The following is a 27,564-nucleotide window of genomic DNA, read 5'->3' as shown; positions in this document are numbered from 1 at the left end:
TTTGGCACCACTTTATCAGGGCTTTAAACTTGCAGTGGTGCTTCCATAGTTCAGTGAATCAGCTTTTTTAGAAGAATGGAAAGTTGCAGGTATGACCTGGAAAGGGAATGTCTGCAAGTCGGCTGTTCCAGCAGCAGTTATGTGGGCTATCTGGTATGAAAGGAATAACAGAGTTTTTGAGAAGAAATAAAGTACAGAATCAGGGATGATCAATTTGGCAGTTGAACTCTTAAATTTTGGGGGGTGAACTTTTTGGGAGTCCTTACTTGGATATACTTGTACAGCATCTCATTGTACAGACATTTGATATTAATACATTATACTTTACCTTAAAAAAAAAAACGAAAAACAAAAAGCAAAATCCATTCATAACAAATCTGCTTAGGCATCAGAGAACACAACATAGTGCAAGCTGGAATAGCTGCCACTACTGACTCCAGAAGAATTTCTTTACCTGCTTGATTGAGGAAAATATCATTCCAAGAATTAGTTTTGCTTGAACTTCTATCAATGAAGTGGCTAAATGGGTCTTTCTTTGATCTCCCAAATCAGTGTGAAGGTCCAAATAAATCGATGGGTGGTCCACTCTTTTCACATGCAAAGACTTGGCAAGTAAACTTTTAAATTTTTTGTGGAGATTATAGCTAAAGAAAACTTCAGTTTTGGGTTAGTTTTATAGTCCAAAAAGGAATCTGTAAAGGAACATCAATTTCATGACTTGAATCTATAAATAGTTAGTGAAAATTACATTTAAAGAAGATTTGAAGAAATAAAGTTTGGTTTAGTGAATTCTGGTTGTCGCCAGGAAATTTTCTCTTTTTTCTCTCCCTACCCCATTTTCTTCTTCTAAGTGATCTATCTCTTTTCTGTTTATCCCAACAGCAAGAGTTCTTCTCTCACTTTGATTTCTTGCTCATTCTTTGGCAGACAGAAAGCTATCTATTTTCTTTTCTTCCCTTATTCTTTATTTCTAATCACTCAAAGCCCCTTCTTCACCCCAAAATCCCACTATGAAATATTAAATTAGTAGGACCCCTATCCCTACTACATCAATTGGCCATGCTTTCACTTGGTCTATGTTAGCCATGTACCTACCCTTTTGCACATTGGCTTTGTCATATTATTTTTTTGTTCAATTAAAATTCACCAGTTGTATTGGAGAAGGTGGTGATATCTTCTTGAACAACTGAAATATCTGAGAATCTTTTTCTTTTCCTTTTTAATCTTATATTGTTGATTTTCAGTTGTCTAGCAAAGTTTTAAGACTAACATGGTTCATGAGTACCTGCAGGAATTGAGTGGAGTCTGGACAATGATGCATCTAATGCTGCTGTTGTCGTTGCCAGTGAAGCTCATGCAATAACATTGGCAGTTGAAGGCCTATTGGGTGTTGTTTTTACAGTGGCTACTTTGACAGATGAAGCTGTAGATGTTGGGGAGGTAAGATTATTAAACATGGTCATCATCTATATTAAGTTCAGTTTATCATCTGATTATTTTGGTTCATTCTTTTCAATATATTTTATTTTATTTATTATTTGTGTGTTTACAGCTTGAATCTCCTAGATGTGTTAGTGATCCACCGGGAAAATATACTGGGCAAACTGCAATTCTCTGCATATCAATGGTTGATTCTATGTGGTTAACCATCCTGGATGCTCTATCCCTGATTTTGACCAGGTATAGTGACAGAATCAGCTGAGAGATCAGATATGGATTAAACTATTATATATACTATTCTCATGGTCCCTATTTTTGACATATAATTAAAATGAAAGGTCACAAGGAGAAGCTATCATATTAGAAATATTGAAAGGATATCAGGCATTTACTCAGGTATCCTTCTGAAAGTCTATCTCTATCTTTTCTTGTTATTAAGTCCAGTACAGGGTCTATAAATCAACATATCCATATTGTGTCTTACAGGCTTGCGGGGTTCTACGTGCTGTTGAACCATTAAACTCTTTTCTGGCATCCCTATGCAAATTTACTATCAATATTCCAACTGAAGTTGAAAAAAGGAGGTAGTTGATCAAAACTTTTATTTTTCTTCATGAGATATATATTGTCTGCAAAAGAATTTCACCTTGCAATGTGTTCCTTCTGTATCTGTGATTAAATCACTAGATTGTAGGGTGTATTGGGGCCATGGAATGGGATCAAACAATTAGAATACCAAAACTGAACTCCAAAGCTTTGTAATGTGACTGGAGCAAATATATACATTTAGATATGTATGTGGCATTTGAAGGGAAATCATGTCTTAGGTTTTGGTTAATTTTAAAGTCCATTTTATTGATTAGTTGTATAAGCTATAGATTAATTAATTAGTTGTAATATCTTAGGTTGTGGGCACTCAGGAAATGACATATCAAAAAGTTGAGTGTGGCAGAAATACAAATGTTGAGATGGATGAGTGGGAAAACTAGAAAGGATAGGATCAGAAATGAATTTCTATTAAAAAGGTGGCAGAGCATCTCTTCTCCCGAAGTTACAGGGTCGTTTTGCTGAGCCCCTTCAAGCATGGTTCTTTCAAGTGCCCTAGTATAGTATTTTGTTCTCTCTTACAACATATAATTGGACCTACCATTAGTACAAAGTACAAACACAATATTTTATTACCAACCAAAGAAAGGAAAAAAGGAAAGGAGGTAACTGACATCCTTTATTATTGAAGTAAATTTATATTGAACATCTCTAAAGAGAAGTAAGAGCATAGTGGTGCATGTTTGGATAGATAACCAGGAATGCACTGTGATCACTGCTTTTCTAAGCAGCCTCCTCTCTAGCCGATTCTCTTCTCAACAAGATGTGTTTCTTTCACCTGAAATTATCCATATAATTGCAAGTGGAAGGACATTTCATGCCACCTTGCCTACGTAACACTTTTCTTTACCATTCCAATAGTGTATATCTATGTAAGAGATTCCATTGAGAGAAAGATGGTAAAAATGACTAGAAAGAAACATGTGATCTTTGATTGCCAAGCATCATCCACTTAAAAGGCAAAATAATTTGAAACTATAACAAAATGTAAATGGAATTCAGAAAACCTTGATGCAATAATGGACAAAGAAGGGATCCATAAAAAAATAATAATAATTATAAAGACAAAGGGTGTTGGGGCATAATGCTGAAAACTACCATGGGATACTTTGAAGTTGAAGATTGAAGATAGACAAAGGTTAAAATCAGGGATGGAATTTGGAAGTCCCAAGTCCCAACTAAGATGAGATATAGTGAGGAAGGTGCCCAAATGTTAGAGATCAATATGGAATGCAAAAATCATACAGCCTCTAGACCATGGTGACAAGGCGCCCTTGGAGGCTCGCCTTGCCTGTCAAGCAGTTTTGTATACTGTGTAATAAAATCCTTTTATATTGTTATTTTTTGAGATTACAATTATAAAATAGACATTATTAACCAAAAATATTCATTTTTTGTTTTTATAAACTAATTTCTTTTTCTTATTCTTATTTGTTAGGGTTTAATCAACACAAACATTGCTAACTGCTGTATTGAACCCTCAAAGAGTTCAAAATCTGAACCAATAAGTAAGGGAAGAACTTAAAATTTTGTCTAATCAACACATTTCCTACAACAAAAATAGGGGTTCAGCCCATATATTTTTTGAATTTTCTTTTCTTTCTTCCTTTTCTTCTCATAAATATCTTGATTTTCTAGACTTAAACATGAAGTTTATAATTTTCTTATGACAATTATGAATAGTTAGTAAAGAAAGATAGTTATGGAACCTAGGGAACTACCCTAGGATATGTGGTTTTTACTTAAAAAAATCCACCTCCTATGCGATAAGGCACGGCCCCTATCACCTAGCCTCGCCTTGGCGCCTTGAAAACTGTTATGTAGGAGAGAAGAATGGAAGAAGAGAGAAGAGTGAGAGAGAACTTAGAGCCAAAAGTGCTATTGGCAGCGCCAACTTTTGATATATATACTAGGGCGACAGAACATAAAAAATAAAAGGAGGAAATTACAAGAGTACCCCTGCGGTACTATACTTAGATAAATAGTAGTCTTTTAACACTCCCCCTCAAGTTGGGACATAGATGTCAATCATGCCCAACTTGTCACAAATCATGATGCCGTGAGTGGTGTAACCCTTTTGTAAAGATGTCTACAAGTTGATCTTTAGATCTAACATAAGGAGTACACACTTCCCCTGTGATGACCTTTTCTCTGATAAAGTGTTTGTCAACTTCGATGTGTTTAGTTCTATCATGCAACACTGGATTAGTAGCAATGTTTATGGCTGCTTTGTTATCACATAATAGTGTCATAGGTCTGTCAACTGGAAAACCCAACTCACTCAACAAATTTTTCAGCCACATAATTTCAGCCACTCCATGAGACATTGCCCGGTATTCAGCTTCAGCACTAGATTTAGCTACCACATTCTGCTTTTTGCTTTTCTATGTAACTAAATTACCTCCTATGACGGTACAGTAGCCACTAGTTAACTTTCTGTCATTCAAGGATCCTGCCCAATCTACATAAGTATACACTTCAACTTTCAAATGTCCATGCTTTTGGAACAACAAGCATGCACCTGGGAACTTCTTAAGATATCTAAGAACTCTTTCTGCTGCTTCAAGATGGGTAGTCTTAGGGGCATGCATGAACTGGCTAAGAACACCCACTGCATAAGCTATGTCTAGTCGAGTCATAGAAAGATATAAACAGTATTCCTACAAGTCTTTGGGATAGTTTAACATCCTTGATGGGTTCACCCTGACAGTCACCTAGTTTGTGGTTAGGATCAATGAGGGAATCAACTGGCTTCACTCCTAGTTTTCTTGTATCCTGGAGTAGATCCAGGGCATACTTTCTTTGGGAAATGAAGATACCCCTTCGTGAGCGGGCCACTTCAATCCCAAGGAATTACCTTAGAGGACCTAGATCTTTCACTTCAAACTGGGTAGCAAGAAAATTCTTCAACTTCTGAATTTCATTCTTCCAATTACCAGTGATAACTATATCATCAATATATACTATCAGTGTCGCAATCTTCCCTTCCCCTCTCTTCACAAACAATGTGTGATTAGACTGACACTACTTGTATCCTCTTTACTGTATTGCTTCATGGAACTTGTTGAACCAGGCTCTTGGTGATTGCTTCAGCCCATATAATGATTTATTTAGCCTGCACACTTTCTGTTCATTACCTTGAGCCCGAAAACTAGGGGGTTGTACCATGTATACTTCCTCTTCAAGGTCACCATTCAGGAAGGCATTCTTGATGTCAAGCTGATGTAGATCCCAGTCAAGATTAGTAGCTAGGGAGAAAAGGAGTCTAATGGAGTTCATCTTAGCAACAGGTGCAAAAGTTTCTGCATAATTTACTCCATACACTTGTGTAAACCCCTTTGCCACTAAACAAGCTTTATACCATTCCACAGTGCCATCAGCCCTGTGTTTAACCGTGAAAACCCATTTACAATCCAATTGGATCTTTCCTCTTAGGAAGATCTACAAGTTCCCATGTGCCATTTTTATGTAACGCATTAATTTCTTCCTTCATAGCATTTGTCCATTCAGGTACTAAGAGAGCTTCTGCCACATTCTTAGGGATAGGGACACTGTCAATGGAAGAGAGAAAGGCTCGAAAGGAGGGTGAAATGCTTTCATCGGAAACAAATTGGGAAATTGGGTGTTTAGTGGTGCAAGATCTAACACCTTTCCGGTGAGTAATAGGAAGGTCAAGGTCATTAGCAACAGAAGTGTCAATGGCAATAGGGTCAGGAACATCAATAGGAACCAATGTAGCTGAATGGGTATGATCCGCTCTCGGAGAGTCTGATAGCATTGGTGGTACAGCTTCTAGATGCCCCACAACTCTTGAACACATTTGGCCTTTGTGACGATGAAAGAAGATACGAAAGGGAGGAGGATCAAGAAGAGGAGGGAGCTGAACTAGTTTCTCCTCATTCCTACACTCCCCCTGAGGAGAAACAGGGAAGAAAGGCTCGCTCTCAAAGAAAGAGACATCCATAGAGACAAAAATTTCCGAGAAACAGGATCAAAGCACCGGTATCCCTTCTGAGTGAAGGAGTATCCCAAGAAAATGCAAAGAATGGCATGGGGATCTAATTTTCCACGAGTGGGTGATAGATTTTGAACAAAACAATGACACCCAAACACATGAGGAGGAATAGGAAGAAGGGGAGCCTTAGGGAAAAGAAGTTGATGTGGGGCTTTGCACTCTAACCAACAAGAGGGCATGCGGTTGATGAGATAGGTAGCACAAAGGACAGCCTCAAGCCAAAAACGTTTCGGAACATTCATATGGGATAGTAACCCTTGGGCCACTTCAAGGAGGTGTTGGTTCTTTCTTTCAGCAACACAATTTTGTTGTGGTGTTCGGGAACAAGAGCTACAGTGAAGTGAGCTACACGAAGCAAAAAATTCCATAAGATCACTATGAAAATATTCTTTGGCATTGTTCGATTGAAAATTTTGGATTTCAGTTTGAAATTGGGTGAAGATCATCCGTTGGAAATCTTGGATAATTTTAGGTACTTCATCCCTGTTTCGCATGGGATATACTCTTGTATATCTAGAGTAATCATCAATAAGGGTAAGAAAATACTTGTAGCCACTCTCAGATGGTAAAGTAATAGGGCCCCAAACATCAGAATGAATAATGTGGAAAGGAAATTCAAATTTATTATTCTTTGAAGAGAAATGAGTTCTACATTGCTTACTCAATTGACAAGTTTGACAAGTAAATTTTGGCACTAAGACTGACTTAAACAATTCTGGAAACACAATTTTTAAAGACTCTAAAGATAAATGACCAAGACGACTGTGCCATAAATAGACCTAACTCTTACAAGACTGACTCTTAGACTCTGTGACTTGAAGAGCAGCCTTATTCTCTAGCATATAAAGCCCATTCACCATACATCCTCTACCAATCATCTTCCCCGAGGCCAGATCCTGGATCACACAGTGAGAAGGGAAAAAGGTCACTGAGCAATTTAAGGAATTAGTAGTACTACTAATAGAGAACAAATTAATGGGAAATTTTGGGACATGTAAAACATTAGACAGGGTAAGGCGAAAAGGAAGAGAAATGGTTCCTTGACCAACTATGGTAGAGTATGGTGCATTGGCTAGTCTCACCTTGTCTCTTCCAGAAAGGAGGTGATAGGTTTGAAATTTAGAGGACTTACTAGTCATGTGTTTAGACGCTCCAGAATCAATGATCCAAGGAGTCTCCTGATGTAGACGCAAATGAAGTTGAGGAAGGAGCATCCATCTAACGAATTGCTCTACCATAAAGCTCTAAATGGTCCCGAAAGGAATTTATAATATCCTCTCTTGGGTCAGATCCAAAGGCATTTGTCTGAGTCACGGTAGTGATGGGGGGCTGATTCTCCTGAGTAGCCATATTTGCCATAGTGTGTTTTCTTGTACCTTGCTGTCCTGACTTTTTATTCATATTTGAACCTTGCTTCTTATTCAGATCTTGAGCCCATTTCGGTTTCCCATGAAGATCCCAGCATGTGTTTCGGGTGTGTCGGGGTTTCTGGCAATGAGTACACCACAATTTGTTCTTGTCATCCACCTTTTTCTGAAAATCCCCCTTCTCAAAGGTATTTCCCCCACCGGTAGTAACACTCCCTTTCGCTACCAACACAACTACATCCCCTCTAGAATTGTTCATCAAATTTCTTCTGCTTTCTTCTGATTGTACAAGAGCATAACTTCCTGGTCTGATGGAAGATTCTTGCTACCTAGGATCTGGACTCTGATAGATTCATATGTAGGGTTCAAACCATGTAGGAAAGCAAACACTCTCTGTTGGGAAACAAGTGTTATGTACAATTTTGCATCATCATCACACTTCCAGTCTACACTCTGATAATGGTCTAACTCCTTCCAGATAGAAGTCAAGTCTGGGTAGTACACAGATAGACACCTCTCCCCCTGTTTACAAGTGGACAATTCTGCCTGTAACTGGTAGATTTTTGCATAGTGATACAGTCCAGAATAGGTTGATTTTGCTTGTTCCCAGATCTCATTTGCCATTTCAGCCCACATAAAATTCCTTCTTATTTGAGGTTGCATAGACACTAAAAGCCAGGACATGACCATGCTGTTTTCCCAGTTCTATCTGTCATATTCAACACTCCCAGAATTGGGTTCTTTGATTCTCCCATTTATATAACCTATCTTTCCCCTTGTAGTGATGTACAGCTTGATCCCTCTTGACCACTCTAAATAATTTAAGCCATCGAGAGGAATAACAGCCATGGGAAAGGATAGATTCACACCCCCACTCATTCCATTCGTAATTGAGGAAACACTGGATGCAGCAGAATCTTCACCACTCATGATTTCAGATTAAAAAAAACACTCTTAAAGGGGGTACACAGCCTTAAAAAAATTCTAACACTGAGGGAGAAAGGAAACTCCATTTTCTTCGGAAACACACCTCTTTTCTGTAAAACACAGGTGCTGTTACAGCATTAACAGGTCATCCCTTGACTACAGAATAAACACAGGTGTTGCCACAGTGCATACAGGTAATCTCTTGACCTACGCATCAACAGGAAAGCTATTACAGCAAGTATATGTCACTTTCTGACCTTCAGTTCACCATAAAAGCTGTTGTTGCAGCACACAAAAGGTCTTCACGACCTACAGTTTTACAGGGATCAGCTGACCCCACAAAAAAGGAAAGAAAGAAGTGCTGATCACCTCACATCCAATCAGCAGACCTAGTACAGGTTCTGCCCTGGCACATGACCAGAAAAAAGGAGGAGAGGGAGAAAAATTACTTCAGTGCGTGAGATCTTCAATCAGCTAAACAGTAGATGAGGGCGGCAGATCTGGAAATCTGGTCTGAAGAAAACTGTTCACTCGACTTTTCCTTTCAGATCTGATAGTCCCGTTCTGATACCATGTTGAGGGAGAAAAATTACTTCAGTGCGTGAGATCTTCAATCAGCCAAACAGTAGATGAGGGCGGCAGATCTGGAAATCTGGTCTGAAGAAAACTGTTCACTCGACTTTTCCTTTCAGATCTGATAGTCCCGTTCTGATACCATGTTATGCAGGAGAGAAGAATGGAAGAAGAGAGAAGAGTGAGAGAGAAGAGAGAACTGAGAGCCAAAAGTGCTGCTGGCGGCGCCAGCTTTTGATATATATACTAGGGCGACACAACATAAAAAAATAAGAGGAAATTACAAGAGTACCCCTGTGGTACTATACTTAGATGAATAACAGTCTTTTAACAAAAACTATGACATAGAACACAGTAGTATAGGGGATCTACATGCCTCTTCTTGGTAGTTTTCCCTTGTAAGGCATTCCCCGGGCTGTTGTCCACACCATGCCATAAAAGATGCTAGACGGGATGGGGGTCCCAAAACTCTTTATGTAGAAAAGGGCTATTAGTTAGTGGTATCAATATGATATGCCCCATATCAGGTGTATCATATTGTATCTTTTGGGTCCTGATACGCCTGTTTCCAGGTGTTTTGGGACCCCACTCTTTTTCAATAAAAAACATGTTTTCCCCAAAACCTAAATTTTGAAAAAAAAAATTGAAAAAAAGAGAGTTTCTGTGTGTTTCTAATTTCTGATACGCCTCTGCCAATACACAGAGGCAATATCAAAATTTTGAACCATGGTCATGGATTCCTTGGCGAACTTTGCTTGCGATTCTCTTGTTAATAGTTGTTTTGATAGTAGGCTTATGTTACCACGTTCTGCTAGTTCTTGTTTTATGAATGATTTACTTTTCTTTCTAGGATTAGGATTGGATAATTTCTGTATTTTGGGGATGAGGATCTTTGGCGAGTTATTGATGTACTCAGGTTTGGGGCAAGGTGGGCTACGTACTCCCCTGTACTGTTTATTTTGTTATTGATGATTTTGATAAAATTTTAAGGTGGCCACCCCTCCACCTGGAGTAAAGTTTGGGGTTAAAAAGAAAAAAAAAATGTACCAGGTACAGGTGGGCTGCCCAACTTTTTTATGGAAAAGAAATGGCTGGACAAGGTTCTGGGTATGAAACTTGCACTAAAAATTGAAATGTCTGACAGGAAATAGCCACCAAGAACAGGTATCCGGGTATTGTAGCTAGGAAAAATAGTCCTGCAATTAGTCTCACTGTCTACAAATGCCTGTCTTCTCCAAAAATCAGCATGATGAATTCTTTAAAGATGAGGAACAAAGAACAGCTGATTCAAAGATCTTCAGACTATTTTGCAGGCTGAAACTACTAACCTTAAAAAAGAAAGTTATGTAATTTTGTGCTTTTGTACTTTTGAAGTATCACTCTTAAGAGATTTCTAGTTGTTATTGGAACATTTTGTGTTTGTTATCCTCACTACCTGAGTAGTGATTAAACCTTTTTTTGGCAAAAAGAATACCTGACTAAATTTTATTGCTCTAATTTTGTATTCTTTGCTACTTCTTGTCTTTTTCCATATTTTAAGAAGGTAAAGTAAATTGTATCAAAGCTCAAAATTGTAATAGAATGTATATATATTCAACTATGAATTTTTTTTTTTTTTGATCAGTGAATATTCAGATTTATTAAATCAAAGTCAAGGATAGTACAACTTAGGGAGAGGCACGAGATGCTACCTCCCCTTTAGTTAAAGAACATAACAAAGGAAGATGAAAATTACAATGAAACCCGAGTAGCCCCTTGTTTAGCAAGGTAGTCAGCCAAGGCTTTAGCCGATCTACCCAGCCACTGAACTCTAACTGTCATGCCCCTCAATAGCCATTTGGCCTTTTTTAAAATATCCTTAAAAGTTCCAAGTGACAGTACCTGTGTCAGCCAACCATCTACCACCTTGGAGTCTCCTTCAATTATTAATTCAACTATGATTTAGTTTTATGTGTTTCATCAGTCTTTTTTTTTCTATATTTTGAAAATGCAAATTAAATTGTAATGCTCAAAAAAGTATGACAGGATGCATTTATTTGATTCATATATAACAAGATGTCATCTTTTGCTTAATCATTGTATGTCCCCGCTTTATAGAAGCTTCTTTAATGTATGCAGAAAGCACCATTTGACATCAGGGTTTCTATACCATAAGCCAAATAGAAGTGCTGAACTCCTAATGCAAGAATAAGTAATCTGCTCTTTCAGTTGTCTCTTGACATAAAGCACAATTTAAATCCAAAATTCCTCTAGTGTGTTTGTCCAAACTCCACACCATGAAGGCCACCTTTGACAGGGAATAAGACACTAAAATTTTGAAGTCCACAACCTCCTAGAAAGAAATCTAGTTGTAAAACAATCAGATGGATCCAGGCCCAGATTCGGGTGTCTCCTTGATCTAGTACAAATAAAGAACCTTGGAGTTTCAACACTAGATCATCCAGTTCCCTACTTCCCAATTTTTGTTGCTTCATTGTTATTGTTACTGTATTGTTGTGCGTTTAGACAGCTGAAGTAATGTTACTAGTTTACTGCCTGACCTTTCAGCAATGTTCCACTAACTCCTAGTTCAAAGCGTTTTGAACTTCTAGTTGATCAGCGAGATAGCATTGTTCTTACCCCTAAAAATGTGCAGGTACTGGATCTAGCTTTGCTTGTCTCTTCTCACTGTAATTCATGATTTTTTTTTTCTTGAACAATATTATCATGTAAGGATGCTCTTCTTTTTTTTGCCTTGAAATACAGGCATTGAGGACTCTCTTCAACATAGCTCATCGATTACATAATGTGTTGGGCCCATCATGGATTTTGGTATTTTAATTTTCCTTTACATATTTGTTGTGTAGATTATGAAGTTTGTGTTCACATGTTAAATATTTGAAGGCAATTATTTGTAGGTTCTGGAAACCCTAGCTGCTCTAGATCGAGCAATCCATTCACCACATGCAACCACACAGGTAATCCTTCTTAATGCATTGTTTGTCCATTATGAATTATGCAACTTTACCATAGGCTCATGTTCAGTGCCTGACATGAATACAAAGTTTCAGATATGTTCTAAAGTGGGAATTTGGCTCTTCTAATGTGGTGAATAGAAGAGAAGAAAATAGAAAGAAGTCCGATGGGAGAAAATTAGTTTCTTTCGTCCGGTCAGCATTACTCATAGGAGAACTGACTCTTAATTGAAACTTATAAAAAAAAACTGACTCTTAATTGAATCGATTTAAATTACATGAATTGCATAAATCATAAGATTCATGAAACAAACCATAGGATTCAAACAAAAATCTAAAGTTCAAATAAAAACACTTGGGATTCATGATTCAAATTGTGAATCATATTGTAAATGATAAGATTTTGGCAACATAAACTAGCCCTTACTGCCCATTATTGTATTACCATTTTTCATCAAGCTATTCACAAACTTTCTTCTTGGGTAATCGCCCCTCGAAAGAGTTGGTGTTCACTCGCCAGCACATCAGCCATATGGCATTGGTTGATATGTGACCAAATAAAAGTTTCCACTCCCCAATCAGTGTCACACATACAGACATGCTAGAAAGTATTAATCTATTTAGTTTGTTTCAGTAGCTTATGCATTTTGCCTTTACTGTATGCAGGAAGTTTCTACTGCTGTTCCAAAGCTTACAAGAGAAATTTCTGGCCAATATAGTGACTTCAACATTCTTTCTTCTTTAAATTCCCAAGTGAGCAAGGAAACCTAAGTTCTTGTTTTCTTTTTCTTTTTCTTTTATTTGGCATGCTTTAGTCTGCATATTCTAACAAATTATTTTTTTTGGGAAGCTGTTTGAGAGCTCAGCACTGATGCACATATCTGCAGTTAAGTCACTTCTTTCTGCATTACATCAGTTATCAAGTCAATGCATGCCTGGAAATTCAAGTAGTTTCTCACAAACATCAAATCAGCAAATTGGAAGCATTAGCTTTTGTGTGGAAAGGATGGTGTCGATACTTGTAAATAACCTTCACAGTACGTCTTCAAGTTCTAGTTTTTTTTTATGAGTTTATTAATTATGTATTTCCTTTTTAGATATCATGATGTTCTCATTTGTTCTGGTAACTAAAGCATATGGAATTTCTAATAATTGTTGCCCAACTTTCTCCTTGCATTGAATTTGGAGCTTCATCTTCTACCTTTATTCTGGCACCCTTAGTGGTCTAAGCTGTCTGTCAGGGACTAAAAACCTAGTTGCAGGGTGGGGTACAGTTTCTTTCTTCTGCTGCATATGCCATTAAATTATCTAATAATCTTCTAACAAATATTTAATTAGATATATCATTTTGGACTAAGTGTGAAAAGTGTTTCTTTCTTTCTTGATATCGCTGAGATTGTACAGAAATGTTTTTCAGTATCTGAATTAAGCAGCTCTACAATTTGTCGTATTCATAGAAACAGCCAGAAATACTGGAACAGTGAGAGTGCACAGCCTGATTTCAGTTAGTCAAATGAATGATTTAAGCCTTTTTTTTTTAACAAAGGAAAAATAAGTCTATCTTATCTTAGATGGATTAATAAAGGAGAATTTTTCCTATAAAATTCTTCTACTTTCACATCAATGAAAAAATTCTCTAGTTTCATGAAAAGCATATCTCCAGCACGTTTTCCTTTTCTAAGAAGTCTAAGATTCCATTCTCCTATTACATTGGGAGTCTTACTAGACATATCCGAGACAAGCCTGTTTCAACTTCATCTGCCATCTTATGGAATGCTTTCCATATCTAGATTCCCTTTGGTTTCATTCTTCTATTTATTGCTCTGGACTTACTTCTCTGGCTTTTGAATATAAAATAGTTTTCTATTCATATTTTATCCTTAAATTTCATAAAACAAGGATGTTTTATGATGTTTCAGTGTAGGCTTATGATTGTTTTTTTTTTCCATATTCTGAGTTATTTCATAATTTACCAGGAGCAGAGCCCCTGTGGGATCAAATTGTTGGCCATCTTCTTGAGGTTATCACGAGTATGATTTTCATTGGTTGAAATGCAGTTGTGGTGTTTACATCTTTCTTTGACATCAAAAGAATAAACTTTGCAGCTTGCAGATAATTCTAATCAGAATCTGCGAAATATGGCACTTGATGCATTAGATCAATCAATTTGTGCTGTTCTAGGATCTGATCACTTTCAACGCTTTACGCTTCCTGATGACCATCTTGAAAATTACCAGGTGAATACAATAATGGTTTCATTTTGAGTTTCATGGCCTCGTGTAGTTGGAGTAAGGCACTGTTGTTGCTGTTAATGCTTTTTTTTTTATGCTGTTGTGTTTGGGTTATATAGGAGCTAGGTTTTAACTTGGGTATGCATTATGTTGTTCATTTTTGTTCTTTCTTTGCTTCAGATGGAGAACCCAGACACCGAACTAGGATTATTTGAATGTGCTGTCATATCCCCATTAAGGTTTCTCTACGTTTCTAGTCAAAATATTGATATCCGTGCTGGATCATTGAAAATTTTGTTGCATGTTCTAGAGGTAATTTAGATAACTAATAGAGGATTAAATTTTATTAATATTTTCTCATGTAATTGACTTTGGTACTGTCTTTTCTTTCCTATACAAAATTGCTCTTAGAGACATGGGGAGAAGTTATACCATAGTTGGCCAAGTATTCTCGAAATGTTGAGGTCTGTTTTATACTGATTCAACTTTTGAGGTTCTGTTTTGACCTTATCTTTTCTCCCTCTGGTTTGATTGGACCTAGTTATATTTATTCTTGTTTTCCTTTTTTCCCTTTGCTGTCAGGTCTGTTGTCAATGCAGCAGAGAAGGATCTTATTTCATTGGGTTTTCAGGTAGGAATGAATTGTTTTAGTTTTAAATGAGTTGAAAAAAAAAAAGATAAGGAAAACAAGATATTATTGGTTTCCAGAAATGTTACCCCTTATATTATGTCAAAATCATAATAAAAGTATTCATCTTCTATTTTCTCTCTGTTTCTTTCTTTCTTACTTTTGTTTTTCGGGGGAGAACCAATGCAAAAAGATATTTGCCAATTATTGCACCTTAATATATTTTTTTAGATGGGAACACCCTAATACATTTTTAACAAAAAAAAAAAAAGAATAGGAGAAATTATGCATAAGAGCATTCAAGGTTGACATCAGTGGAAAACTTGAAATTTTTCAAAATAGAAGAATAATAGCATAGGGTTGATATCTTAGTGTTCCCTAGGAGCTTTCTGGAGTTCTTGGTGGTGGAGTCATGCTGATCAAACCATGCTGTGATCAAGAGCAGATATGGGATGCCTATCAACAACTGGGATACAAATTCAATGATCAAGGATCACCCTTGTGTCCCTCTGGAAAGTCACCAATTTTGTTCCTTGTTCAGCTTGTTAGGTAAAAATGCCATGTCTAGAGTAAATTTTCCAGAAGAGTTGTGGTGGTGGGGAACATGCCCCTGAGCTAAAGATTTCCTAGGCCCTTGCCTATATCCAATCTCCATTCTTAGCCTGCTGTTTCCTTTATTAGTCATGATTGCACCTGCCTACTACTCTTTGGATTTAGGCTTTCTATAGACCCAAGGGCCTTCTTATAGATTTTTTCTGTATTCTCCTAGTAAGATTTTCATTCTCCTTGGGGTTCAAACACTAGGATTTGGACATTTTTGGACCTGATAGATCATTCTCTCCTGCCTTCTTGATCTGTGTGCTCCATAGTTGTAGTCCTCCTAGCTTCTTTTTAATGTGGTTTGGAAGGCCCAATTTTCCTCAGGATTATAGCCTTGATCCTACTTCAGAGAAAAAAAAAAGAGCAAAAGAAACGGCAAGACTTTCTTCTGTACTAAACACATATTTCATTATTATGTATTTGATCACTTTCAAAGGTTTGGGCATTAAGCAGTAAAAGAAATAAAAGGAGGCCAAGATTTTTTACAATGCTAGAAAATAGGAGGGGGAAGAGAGGGGTATGGGGTTACAAAATGAGTGCAAATAATTATTAGTGAAGTGGTGTTATATCATGTACAAACTAAAAAAAAGGGGAAAAAACTATTTCATGTTTGTGTTGCAACACCTGCTAAATGATATGACCATGTTAACATGCATTTGTGAGGACTATAAACCAGAAAATGACAAAACAGAGAACAAGAGGTCATTTGATAAAAACTGAAATGACTGAACTGAATGACTTGTTGCATGTATTTTTAGTGAATAAGTCTTAAAAGACAAAAGAATAAGTCATCCAATTCAGCCACTTCAGCCATTACCAAACAGTTCCTACGAAGAAACAAGGTCTAACATAGTTTGTCTTGGTAGCTTACATCCAAGGGAGACAAAAGTAATCCATCACAATAAAACTGAAGAATACATATCTATGAGCAGAGCCAACTTCTCCATCCTCTCAAACTCACTCTCTAAATCCTAATCTAACCCAACTGATGACTTAAATAAGCTTAATATCTAATTAAATCAGAATTACAACCAGGCCCCTTTTTGACTGATAAACATAAACTCACTAAATGAGAAACAAATTTGGGAATATATTTTTATGGCCTCCAAAAACCTCCCTCAACAAAAACCAAAATACAAGAAAATATAAACATATCCCTCTACATCCTCCCTCAAAATCAAGATAGGAAAACCAGCTTGAGCTTGCTAAATAAAAGAATACCAAAGTAGTTTCCAAGAAAACAGTATGCTGTGGGAAACCAAACTGTAGGAGGCCCCTGAAACTGGAGTCAGTAGTCAGAAAGCCAACATAAAACAGTCAACAAGTGCTAGTCGATGGAATAGGGAGGAAATTTGAACCACCGTAATCTAACCAAAAGCAACTGAAGATAAGGTGATCACAAATCGGGAAGACTATCAGAATCGCCAATCTTGCATCAATAGAAAATCATGTCAAAAGTGAAGATACCAGAAGCACATCTAGGTCAAAATGAAATAAATCCCAGATCATCAAATTATAGATGGCTAGCCGAAAAGCTAGATGAAAACTGATGGTAGTAGCTTCACATGGCAAACCAGAACAGCGTATTAGACCTGATTGGAACCTTTGAAGATATTAGAAATGTAACAAATCAAACCATCACTAGTTGGAAATCAATAGTAACCAAAGCTGATAATCAGTGAAACAACAAGGAAGCAAACTATGTAATCATTGTAATAATGATTTCACATGAGAGCCCACTTCATCGTTTCATTGGGCGTCATTACTAGATCTCATAAATCCATACGAAGGGATTGAGCCAGGTCAATCCCGAAAGGAACTCCCAGTATCTTACAACATCCCTAAGTATCATACAGAACTGATTGATATTGCAGAAAATATCATTAGAACCTCTTTGGCATTTCATCAAACACCTATTGGTAGCTTTGAGAACCACATTCTATACTAAGCATAACAGTCTCAAAATGTGAGAAACAACTCAAAAATTTTGAGAAATCCAAATCAGCAAGTGATGAAAACTGCATAGCAAAACTTCAAAATCACATAATATTAACTCATGGAACATCATCAGAGTAATTTCACTTTTCTTTCGCATCATAGAACCAAATTAACGGACCTTATTCTTGCTATATTTATTAAGAAATCAGAAAGTATAGGTCTGTGTAAAATATCTTATATGGCATCTTAGGTTGATTGAACACAGCGGTAGGCAAAGTAAATGAGATCAAACCCCAGATTAGATGCAGATAGCTTATAAAGCCTGGGAAATCTAGGTCCTGTTAAAATTCAAAAAAGAAGATTAATGGTGCCAAAAAAAACTAGCCATTCAGATTTTAGAAAACTGAGAAACTCTAGGACCTCTGCTTCCCACATAATGGCATAAACAAGAATCCAGAGAATTGCAAATTTATTTTTCTTTAATAGATCAGAAATCTGGTTATTGTTCTTATTTGAGTGCTGTTCAGACTCCTTGAATCATCCTGTCAGGTATCTTAGATCTGTTGTTTCTGATCTTATTCTCAAACTAGACTAAATAAAGGATAGTTCCTTGATAATCTTTTCTTTGAATTCATTTGGGGTTCAGATGCTTAAATTGTACTTCACTTTTGAATCACTTTTAGCATGTTTTCTTTTGCAGAGCCTACGTGTTATCATGAATGACGAGCTCTCAACCATACCTGCAAACTGCCTCGATGTGTAAGATTCTGCATCTCCATCTGTAGATTAGGTTCTCTTTGTTGTTATTTTTTTTTTCTAGTGAGCATTTTTTGCACCCAGTGTTAATAGAAGAATTATAGTGCTAAAGGATTACAGTAGTCTTGTTTGTAATGATAAACTACTATGGGCCTTATGGTTTTTAGATATTGGTTAAACTACATAACACTATGCTCATGTGAAGTCACCTGTTGGCTGTTGCAGATGTATAGAAGTTACAGGAGCATACAGTGCACAAAAGACAGAATTGAACATAAGCTTGACAGCAGTAGGCCTCCTCTGGACCACAACTGATTTTATTGCCAAGGGACTCCAGGTGCAAGCTGGAGAGAAGGACTTAGGTTATTGTTGCTACCGTCTCTTTTGTCATTTTTCTTGACTTTCCTTTGGTGTTGTGCCTTTAGTATTAAGTTGCTTATGTTACAGGAATGCTTGATATACAATTTACTCCAAGGAAGATAGACTCTGAAAATATGGAAGGACAGGTTCCCTTGATAAATGCAGTTGATTGTGACAAGTTGCTATTTTCGGTTTTCTCTTTACTTCAAAAGCTTGGAGCTGATGAGAGACCAGAGGTAGGAACTTTTCATGTAGTGAACAGATCCTCAATTTTTTTAGCAAATCGTAAAATCTGGGATTTATACATGCAAACAACTGCAATATAGTGAACCCAATTTCATTTAGGCATTTAACCAATTGATAAAAGAATATACACAGCAGTGTTGTCAAAGCATCTATACTACATCTTGCTATTGTGATATGTCATCATTGCATGGGAAATGATTAGGTGTTGATGTTCAAATAGTAAAAGGAAGGAGAAGGCTTCTCCTGCCTCACTCAATGCCGGAGTACATGATGATTATTAAATGTAAAACCATGTTGTGTGTCTTTACAGTTATAGGATTAGTGGGTTTGGCCATGAGTGAAGAGTCTAGTTGGATTATTTTTGTGAACCTAATTGAATTTTAGGTTGAGGAAGAACGAGGATAAAGGAAAGGGAGGAGTGAGACCTGGAATGGCTCCTTCCTCAATGAGTGGGGCAGAACTACTTTGGGAAGCAAATTAGTTGTTAAAGATTGAGTTACCTTGTTGCCAAAATCAGTAAAACCAGGTTTCTTATTTGGGGCTTCCAATTGGGGCTAGGGCTGCTGCTGCTGCTTCAACTTGGCAACCTGTGCTAGATAGAATTGATCAAAGTGTTCTTTCTAACTTGCCGATTTACTACCTCTCTTTGTTGAAGGCTCCAGCAGCTGTGGTGGGGGAGATTGAAAGAATTCAAAAGGAATTTTTGCCAAGTGGGAAGTGGTGTGCAAGCCTAAAAAGGAAAGGGATCTTCGGGTGAGAAGGGTGAGGGTTTTCAACAAAGCTTTGTTGGGGAAGTGGGTGTGGAGGTTGGTGAATTTTGTGTGGGATTCAAAGTGAGGCATTTGTATGGAGTTTGTGTATGGAAAGGGATTGTTGAGCAGGAGAAGGAGAAGAAGAAGGGAAGAAGAAGGAAGAAGAAGAAGAAGAAGAAGAAGAAGAGACTACAGAGTTAAGGCCTCAAAAACTTAGCTCAGACGAGTGAAGCTTTGCATTTATACTATTCTGGCCATACATAACAATACGTCTACAGAATTACAAAAATACCCCTGCGGGTACTAAGTCTGAACAGTATATGTAATACACCTGTTAACACTCCCCCTCAAGTTGGGGCATAGATATCAATCATGCCCAACTTGTCACAGAGACCTTGATGTCTGGAGTGGTTTAGCCCTTTTGTAAATAAGTCTGCTAGTTGGTCTTCAGAGCTGATGTATGAAGTGCATACTTTGCCTGTGATGATTTTCTCTCTGATAAAATGCTTGTCAACTTCAATGTGCTTTGTTCTGTCATGTAGTATCGGGTTGTCACAGAGTAGAGTCATGGGTTTACCAACTAGAAAACCCAACTCACCCAATAGATTCTTTATCCACATACCTTCGGCTACTCCGTGTGCCATTGCATGGTACTCAGCTTCAACACTGGATCTAACTACCACGGTTTGCTTCTTACTCCTCCAAGTAACAAGGTTCCCTCCTACAAAGGTGCAGTAACCACTAGTAGACCTTCTGTCACTTTGAGATCCAGCCCAATCCGCATCTATGTAAATTTCAACCCTCAAGTGTCCATGTTTCTGGAATAATAAACCAGCACCCGGGAACTTCTTAAGATATCGAAGTACTCTCTCTGTTGCTTCAAGATGGGTGGACCTAGGTGCATGCATGAACTGACTGAGGACACCAACAGCATATGCTATGCCTAGACGAGTCATAGAGAGGTACAACAATCTTCCTACAAGCCTCTGAAATTGCTTCACATCCTTAAGAGGTTCACCTTGGCTATCACTTAACTTATGGTTGGGGTCAATGGGAGAGTCAGCTGGTTTAACCCCTGTTAGAATTCAGGTCTGCCTTAGAGTTCAGCCTGACTGAGTTCAGTTATGTAGAAGAAGAAAGAGTGATAAAGAAAGAGAGAGAGAGAAAGAGAGAGAGAGAAAGAGAGAAGAGAGTTCTGGTTCAAACTGAAAGAGTCAACATAACTTCTCCCAATCGGCCAATAAGTATTTATATTATTATTAAAACATAACTAAAAAGACCTATATGCCCTTACTTAAGTTAAGAGCACATGTTTCAACACAACATTATAGATCAGCAACATCAATCAAGGTATAAAGACAGAAATACCCCTACGCTAACACTCCCCCTCAAGCTGGTGAGTATATATCATATACTCCCAGCTTGTTACATATGTAGTCAGTGGAAGATCAAGACTGTAATCAGTCTTGAATCCTAATAGGTTTTAGGTTTGCAAAACAGAAGAAAAAGAGGGAGAAAGGAGAGAGAATAGAAGAGAAATAAGAGAACACAAGTTGTTAAAAGGAGGGACAGATTCTTACTGATCTGCTGCCGCCACTCTCTTAATATTTATAGGTTATGTTTAGTACATAATGGAAAGGACACATCTGCCCTTGGTACTTACATAATAAATAAAGTAAATAAAAGCTGAAATAAATAACAACTGAATTAACAAACTGACTCAAATTGACACTACTATAACTGAAACAAATAACTACACTGCTGTCCTACGAACACAGTGGGGACCACTGCAGTGGGGCCCACATCAGTGTTCTCTACACTCCCCCTCAAGTTGGGAGTAGATATCTATCATGCCCAACTTGGATAGGTCTGTCTCTAACTTCTTCCTTGGTACAACCTTGGTGAGGATATCCGCGAGCTGCATATTAGATGTGATGTACGGAAGACACACTTGTGATGTGACCCTTTCTCGCACAAAATGTCGATCAACTTCGATATGTTTAGTTCTGTCATGCTGCACTGGGTTGTGGGCTATATTAATAGCTGCTTGATTATCACAATACAGCATTAAGGGCTTTTCATAGTCAATACCCAACTCTTTAAGTAGTGACCTCAGCCATAAGATTTCAGCCACTCCATTAGCCATTGACCTGTATTCCGCTTCAGCACTGGAGCGGGAAACAACACTCTACTTCTTACTCCTCCAAGAGACAAGGTTACCTCCCACCAGGGCACAATATCCAAAGGTAGACCTTCTGTCATCAACACTTCCAGCCCAATCGGCATCTGTATAGACTTCCACCCTCATGTGATTATTGTTCTTGAGCAATATACCTCTACCCGGGCATCTCTTCAAGTATGCTAATATTCTCTCTACCGCAAGAAGATGAGAAGTTCTAGGGGAGTGCATGTACTGGCTAACAATTGGAACATAACTTTGTCTTCAAGAGGCTCCCCACCCTCTGCACTAATCTTGTGATTTTGTTCGATGGGTGTATCAGCCGGCTTAACACCCAACTTTCCAGTTTCCGCCAACAGATCTAGAACATATTTTCTCTGAGAGATAAAAATTCCTTGCTTGGATCTAGCAACCTCAATACCCCAAAAATACCATAGTGCACCGAGATCTTTCACCTCAAACTCTTGATGAAGGAGTTGTTTGACTGTCATTTCCTGTCACCACAATATCATCAACATATACTGCTAGTAGTGTCAGAGAGGACTCCACCCTCTTGATGAATAGTGTATGATCTGATTGGGCCTGTACATAACCAAACCTTCCAAGGGCTAATCTGAACCTATCAAACCAGGCTCTAGGTGACTGTTTCAAACCATACAATGCCTTGTTCAGTCGGCAAACCTTCTTACCTGTCTCTGTATCATAGAATCCAGGAGGCAATTGCATGTAAACCTCTTCTTGTAAGTCTCCATTCAGAAAGGCATTTTTAACATCCATCTGAAACAGGGACCAAGAATGATTTGCTGCAAGGGATAACAAAACTCGAATGGTGGTCATCTTGGCTACTGGGGCAAAGGTCTCCAAGTAGTCTATACCATAAGTCTGAGTGAACCCCATTGTAACCAGTCGGGTTTTGTACCTTTCAATAGAGCCATCAGCATTATGCTTCACAGTGAACACCCATCTGCATCCCACCGGTTTCTTTCCTTTTGGTGGGTCAACCAGTGCCCAAGTATTATTTTTCAACAGGGCATCCATTTCGACTTGCATTGCATCTTTCCATTTTGGAACTGATAAGGCTTCTTGCACTGTTCTTGGAATAGGGACATCGACAATGGAAGTGAGATAGGATCTGTAAGATGGTGATAGACGATCATAGGATAAGAACTGTGAGATGCTGTGAGTTGTAGAAGTGGTGCAATGTCGTTTCCCTTTGCGAATGGCAATAGGGAGATCAAGGTCATCCACAGGAGGGGAAGTGGCAACAGTGAGAGGTATCTCAGTAGGCTCTGGATCTGGAGCCGTAGAAGGAACTGGAGCTGGCCGGGACTGCCGAAGACTAGGATCAACCTGCCTGCATCGCCTGTGATAGACTCTCAACTCCGGCTCCCTCTGACCACCCTCACCACTACAACCTTCATTATCCAGTGGAATAGGTAAAGGAACAGCCCCACTTCTACCAGCCCCACTTCCACTCTCACTACTCTCCCCCTGAGGAAAGAAACTCAAAACAGCCCCACTCTCACTGCTCTCCCCCTGAGGAGAAACCCTAGGATAATAGGGTGTCTCCTCAAAGAAGGTGACATCCATGGAGACAAACCGTTTCCCTGAAACCGGATCATAGCAGCAATAATCCTTTTGAGTTTGTGCATAACCAAGGAAAATGCATTTGGAAGCCTTAGATTCAAACTTGGAATGATGAGGCCTGAGAAGCTGAACGAAATAGGTACAACCAAAGGTTTTAAGGGGAACAATGAACAACTCCTCGTCTGGGTATAGAAGGGAAAAGTGGGTTCTCATATCAAGGACCCAGGAAGGAACTCGATTAATGAGATAAACTGTCGTGAGGATAGCATCACCCCAGAAGCGAATAGGTACATTGGAGGTAAACATAATGCTTCTAGCCACCTCCAAGATATGCCTATTCTTCCTTTCGGCAACGCCGTTCTGCTGTGGTGTATAAGGGCAAGTGCTCTGGTGAATAACTCCATGGCTAAAATGGTAGGGGTCAATGGCTGAGCACAGTATTCCTTTACATTATCAGATCTAAGGACTTTTATTTTGGTCCCAAACTGAGTGAGAACCATCTGATGGAAGTTTTGGGTCAGAGCAGGAACCTCATCCCGAGAACGCATAAGATAGACCCAAGAAAACCGGGTATGGTCATCAACAAACAGTAGAAAATATTTGTACCCACCCATAGAAGAGATATGATATGGTCCCCAAACATCAGTATGCACAATATCAAAAGAGGAATTACTCCTTTTATTACTTAAAGAATAAGAGGTTCTACAATGTTTGGCAAACTCACAACTCTCACACCTCAACTTTGATAACTCAACAGACTCAAATAAAGCAGGAAACAAACTCTTCAAAGACTTAAAAGACAAATGACCTAATCGGTTATGCCAAAGCATAACCGAACTCACAGACTGGGAAACAAAAGACTTCTTATCCACTGACTCCTCCGACGAGAACTCTCTCCAAGCAAATAGATCTCGTTCGTCTCACGGCCAGTCCCAATCACCTTCCTCGTCTCCAAATCCTGAAAAACACATCGGTCAGGGAAAAATGTTACTGAACGGTTCATGTGTTTGGTAATACTACTAACTGAAAGAAGGTTAGTATCAAGCTTAGGAACATGCAAGACAGAAGATAAATCGATAGTATCCGATAGCTTGATGTCCCCCTTGCCCGAAATGGGAACAAGAGAGCCATCAGCAATGGATACTCTATCTCGGCCAGAGGACAAGTGATAAGAAGTGAACAACGATGGCAAGCTAGTCATATGGTCAGATGCACCTGAATCTATTACCCAGTAGTGATCAGTATTACCTGGAGCTGAAGCATGGTAAGCTGAGGCTCGAGTACCTGAATGTGCAAATGCAGATGTGGCAAGAGCTGATGGTGACTGAGATGGCTGAGCTGAACTCCCAACTTCCTTTTCCAATTGTATGAGGGCAGCCCAAACAGCAGCTAAAGTCTCTAGGGATGTGCCTGATGAGGATGTTGAATCAATGTTCACTGCCATATGAGCATTACCCTTCTTATTTCTTAGTTTTGCTGGGACCAAGTGAGGATGTAGCTTCCAACAAGTATATTTTGTGTGCTTGGGTTTCTTGCAATGTTCACATACCAGATCCCGTTTATCTTCCTTCTTCCGGTCCCTTTCTGAGTCACCCATGGCTTGGGTTTAATAGCTGTCAAGGCTGGGAAAGAGGGCTGAGGCTGCATCATGACTTTCCTCCTGGTCTCTTCACTATGCACCAGGGAGTATGCTTGAGAGAGGGTCACACTATCTCTTGTCAATATTTGTTGTCGCACAATGTCATATTCTGAATTCAAACCAGCCAGAAACTCAAATACCCTATTCGTCTCGACTTGCTTTCTGTGAGTCTGTGCATCTTTGGGACTCTCCCACTCAAGGGTCTCTAGATGGTCAATTTCATGCCACAATGATTTTAAGGTAGAGAAGTAGACAGAAACTGGCTTCTCTCCTTGTTTAAGGCTGTTCACCTCACACTTCAATTCATAGGCTCTGGCAACATTAAGGGGTTGGGAATAGGTTTCTTTCACAACATCCCATATCTCTTTGGCTGTCTTTGCCCTCAAATAATTTCGACTGATATGTGGCTGCATAGAATTACACAGCCATGCCATAACCAAATAGTTCTCTTGAACCCACTTGGTGTATGTTGGGTCCTCCTTGGAAGGTTCTTTCACATCTCCCAAGAGGTAACCCAATTTTCCCCTTCCTCCAATAGCCATCATGGCTGATTGCGTCCACTCCAAATAATTTGACCCATCAAATCTCATAGTTGTAATCTGAAACCCGGTTTCAGATACACTACCATAACTGTGGTCTCCAAAACTACTTTCTCCCTGACCCTTAAACTCCATCTTTGATAAAGATTCAGTGGCTACAAACTGTTAGAGCAACTATACCAGAAAACAGAGTCAAACAAGCAAGTCTGAAATCTGATCCGAAACCAACACAAATCTGATCTGATCTGAAATCTGATCTGATCCGATCTGAAACCAACTCAAATCTGATCTGAAATCAATCGCCTATCACAGTATATGCAAGAAATCAACTCAAATCTGATCTGAAATCAATCGGCATGCACAGTACCAGGCAGCCTATCAATTTGAGAAGCTATTTTCTGAAATCACTACTGTGGGGCCCACTGCTACGAGAGAAAAATTAGGGTTTCAACTGTAGGTCTGAAGTAAGTGCTCAGCTGCACTCTCCAAGCAGTCCGCATAAGTGGGACTTGTCGTAGGGCAATATGAAACCCTAAAAACTAATCACCTTTGAAGGGGGGAGGGGTTCAGCCCAACAGTCAAACCCTAGAAACAAACTTAAACACAGTTCAGCAAGCCAAACCCTAGAACAAACTTGAACACAGTTCGGCCCCTCTTTCTAGATAGGTCCAACCTATCTCGAGCAGTCTCTGAAACTCAATAAAAAAAAAAAACTTACTTATGTACTTCGGTTTACTGTCTGCTAGGGTTACTTGAACCCTAACCTTCGCTGCCTCTTCCTGATTACCAACTCTCTGCAAGCCACGACAAGTCTTCAACTGCTGCGAACCTCTCCTGGTAATCTCCAAGATTCAGCCACCGAAAAACTTCTTCAAAGCTTCAGCCCTAGCTAGTCCTCATGTGGTCGGCTGGACTAGACACACATGAGAAGCCCTAGATAGGCTCTGATACCAAGTGGAAGATCAAGACTATAATCAGTCTTGAATCCAAATAGGTTTTAGGTTTGCAAAACAGAAGCAAAAGAGGGAGAAAGGAGAGAGAATAGAAGAGAAACAAGAGAACACAAGTTGTTGAAAGGAAGGACAGATTCTTACTGATCTGCTGCCGCCACTCTCTTAATATTTATAGGTTATGTTTAGTACATAATGGAAAGGACACATTTGCCCTTGGTACTTACATAATAAATAAAGTAAATAAAAGCTGAAATAAATAACAACTGAATTAACAAACTGACTCAAACTGACACTACTATAACTGAAACAAATAACTACACTGCTGTCCTACGAACACAATGGGGACCACTGCAGTGGGGCCCACATCAGTGTTCTCTACATAGTCCACTCTTCCCCGACTCAAGCCTTTTGTAAATAAGTCAGCCCACTGATTTCCTGTATTAACATGTGTAGTGTCTAGCTCTCCATTCAGCACCTTCTCCCTCACAAAGTGACAGTCAACCTCAATGTGCTTGGTTCTTTCATGAAACACTGGATTAGAGGAGATATGAACTGCAGCCTTATTAGCACAATAGAGCTTCATTGGAGTGTTAATGTTGTACCCTACTTCCTGTAGAAGGTTCCTTAGCCACACTAATTCACAAACGGTATGCGCCATAGCCCTATATTCTGCCTCTGCACTGCTTCTTGCCACAACCGTCTGCTTCTTACTTTTCCATGTCACCAGGTTACCTCCCAGAAACATGCAATAGCCTGTAGTAGACCGCCTATCAGACATAGAACCGGCCCAATCAGCATCAGAATACCCTTCTATTTCAAGTTTTCCCCCACTCTTGTATATCAGACCGCGACCCGGGGCCCCTTTTAGATACTTCACAATTCTCAGAACAGCATTCCAATGAGGAGTCAGAGGTTTTTGCATGAACTGGCTTACCACACTAACTGCAAATGAGATGTCTGGTCTAGTAATAGTTAGGTAGTTCAGTTTGCCCACAAGTCGTCGGTATCTGCCTTCAAACACTTCACCCATATCACTGCTTAGCTTGGTATTTGTGTCCATGGGTGTTTCAGCTGGTTTGGCACCCAACAAGCCTGTTTCTTCCAGCAAATCAAGCACATACTTCCTCTGGCACAGGTTAATCCCATACTTGGATCTCGCTATCTCTATCCCCAAGAAGTATTTCAGTTTACCCAGATCCTTTGTCTGAAAGTAATCCTGCAGATAAGTCTTCAACCTATCAATACCAGTGTTATCATTCCCAGTAATAACAATA

The 27,564-nt window shown here is 38.8% G+C and overlaps 1 protein-coding gene across 1 annotated transcript in view; it reads left to right on the top strand.

Annotated features, from left to right (window-relative positions):
- Positions 1-27,564, top strand: part of LOC148879219 (ARM repeat superfamily protein) — a 129,608-nt gene that overhangs the window by 79,197 nt on the left and 22,847 nt on the right. Inside the window, exons 14-30 of the mRNA XM_088974156.1 lie at positions 1,292-1,440; positions 1,553-1,680; positions 1,779-1,836; positions 1,927-2,024; positions 11,476-11,563; positions 11,674-11,739; positions 11,826-11,885; positions 12,549-12,635; positions 12,733-12,919; positions 13,859-13,902; positions 13,988-14,119; positions 14,294-14,425; positions 14,525-14,577; positions 14,696-14,744; positions 17,980-18,038; positions 18,261-18,397; positions 18,483-18,631. Coding sequence (XP_088830282.1) covers positions 1,292-1,440; positions 1,553-1,680; positions 1,779-1,836; positions 1,927-2,024; positions 11,476-11,563; positions 11,674-11,739; positions 11,826-11,885; positions 12,549-12,635; positions 12,733-12,919; positions 13,859-13,902; positions 13,988-14,119; positions 14,294-14,425; positions 14,525-14,577; positions 14,696-14,744; positions 17,980-18,038; positions 18,261-18,397; positions 18,483-18,631 — 1,676 coding nt within the window. The remainder of the gene's footprint in view (positions 1-1,291; positions 1,441-1,552; positions 1,681-1,778; positions 1,837-1,926; positions 2,025-11,475; positions 11,564-11,673; positions 11,740-11,825; positions 11,886-12,548; positions 12,636-12,732; positions 12,920-13,858; positions 13,903-13,987; positions 14,120-14,293; positions 14,426-14,524; positions 14,578-14,695; positions 14,745-17,979; positions 18,039-18,260; positions 18,398-18,482; positions 18,632-27,564) is intronic.

The sequence above is a fragment of the Nelumbo lutea genome, chromosome 1, assembly GCF_056320005.1.
Source record: "Nelumbo lutea isolate HS-2025 chromosome 1, American lotus-T2T, whole genome shotgun sequence".
NCBI lineage: Eukaryota > Viridiplantae > Streptophyta > Magnoliopsida > Proteales > Nelumbonaceae > Nelumbo > Nelumbo lutea.
This window is presented reverse-complemented; position numbering and strand designations above follow the sequence as displayed.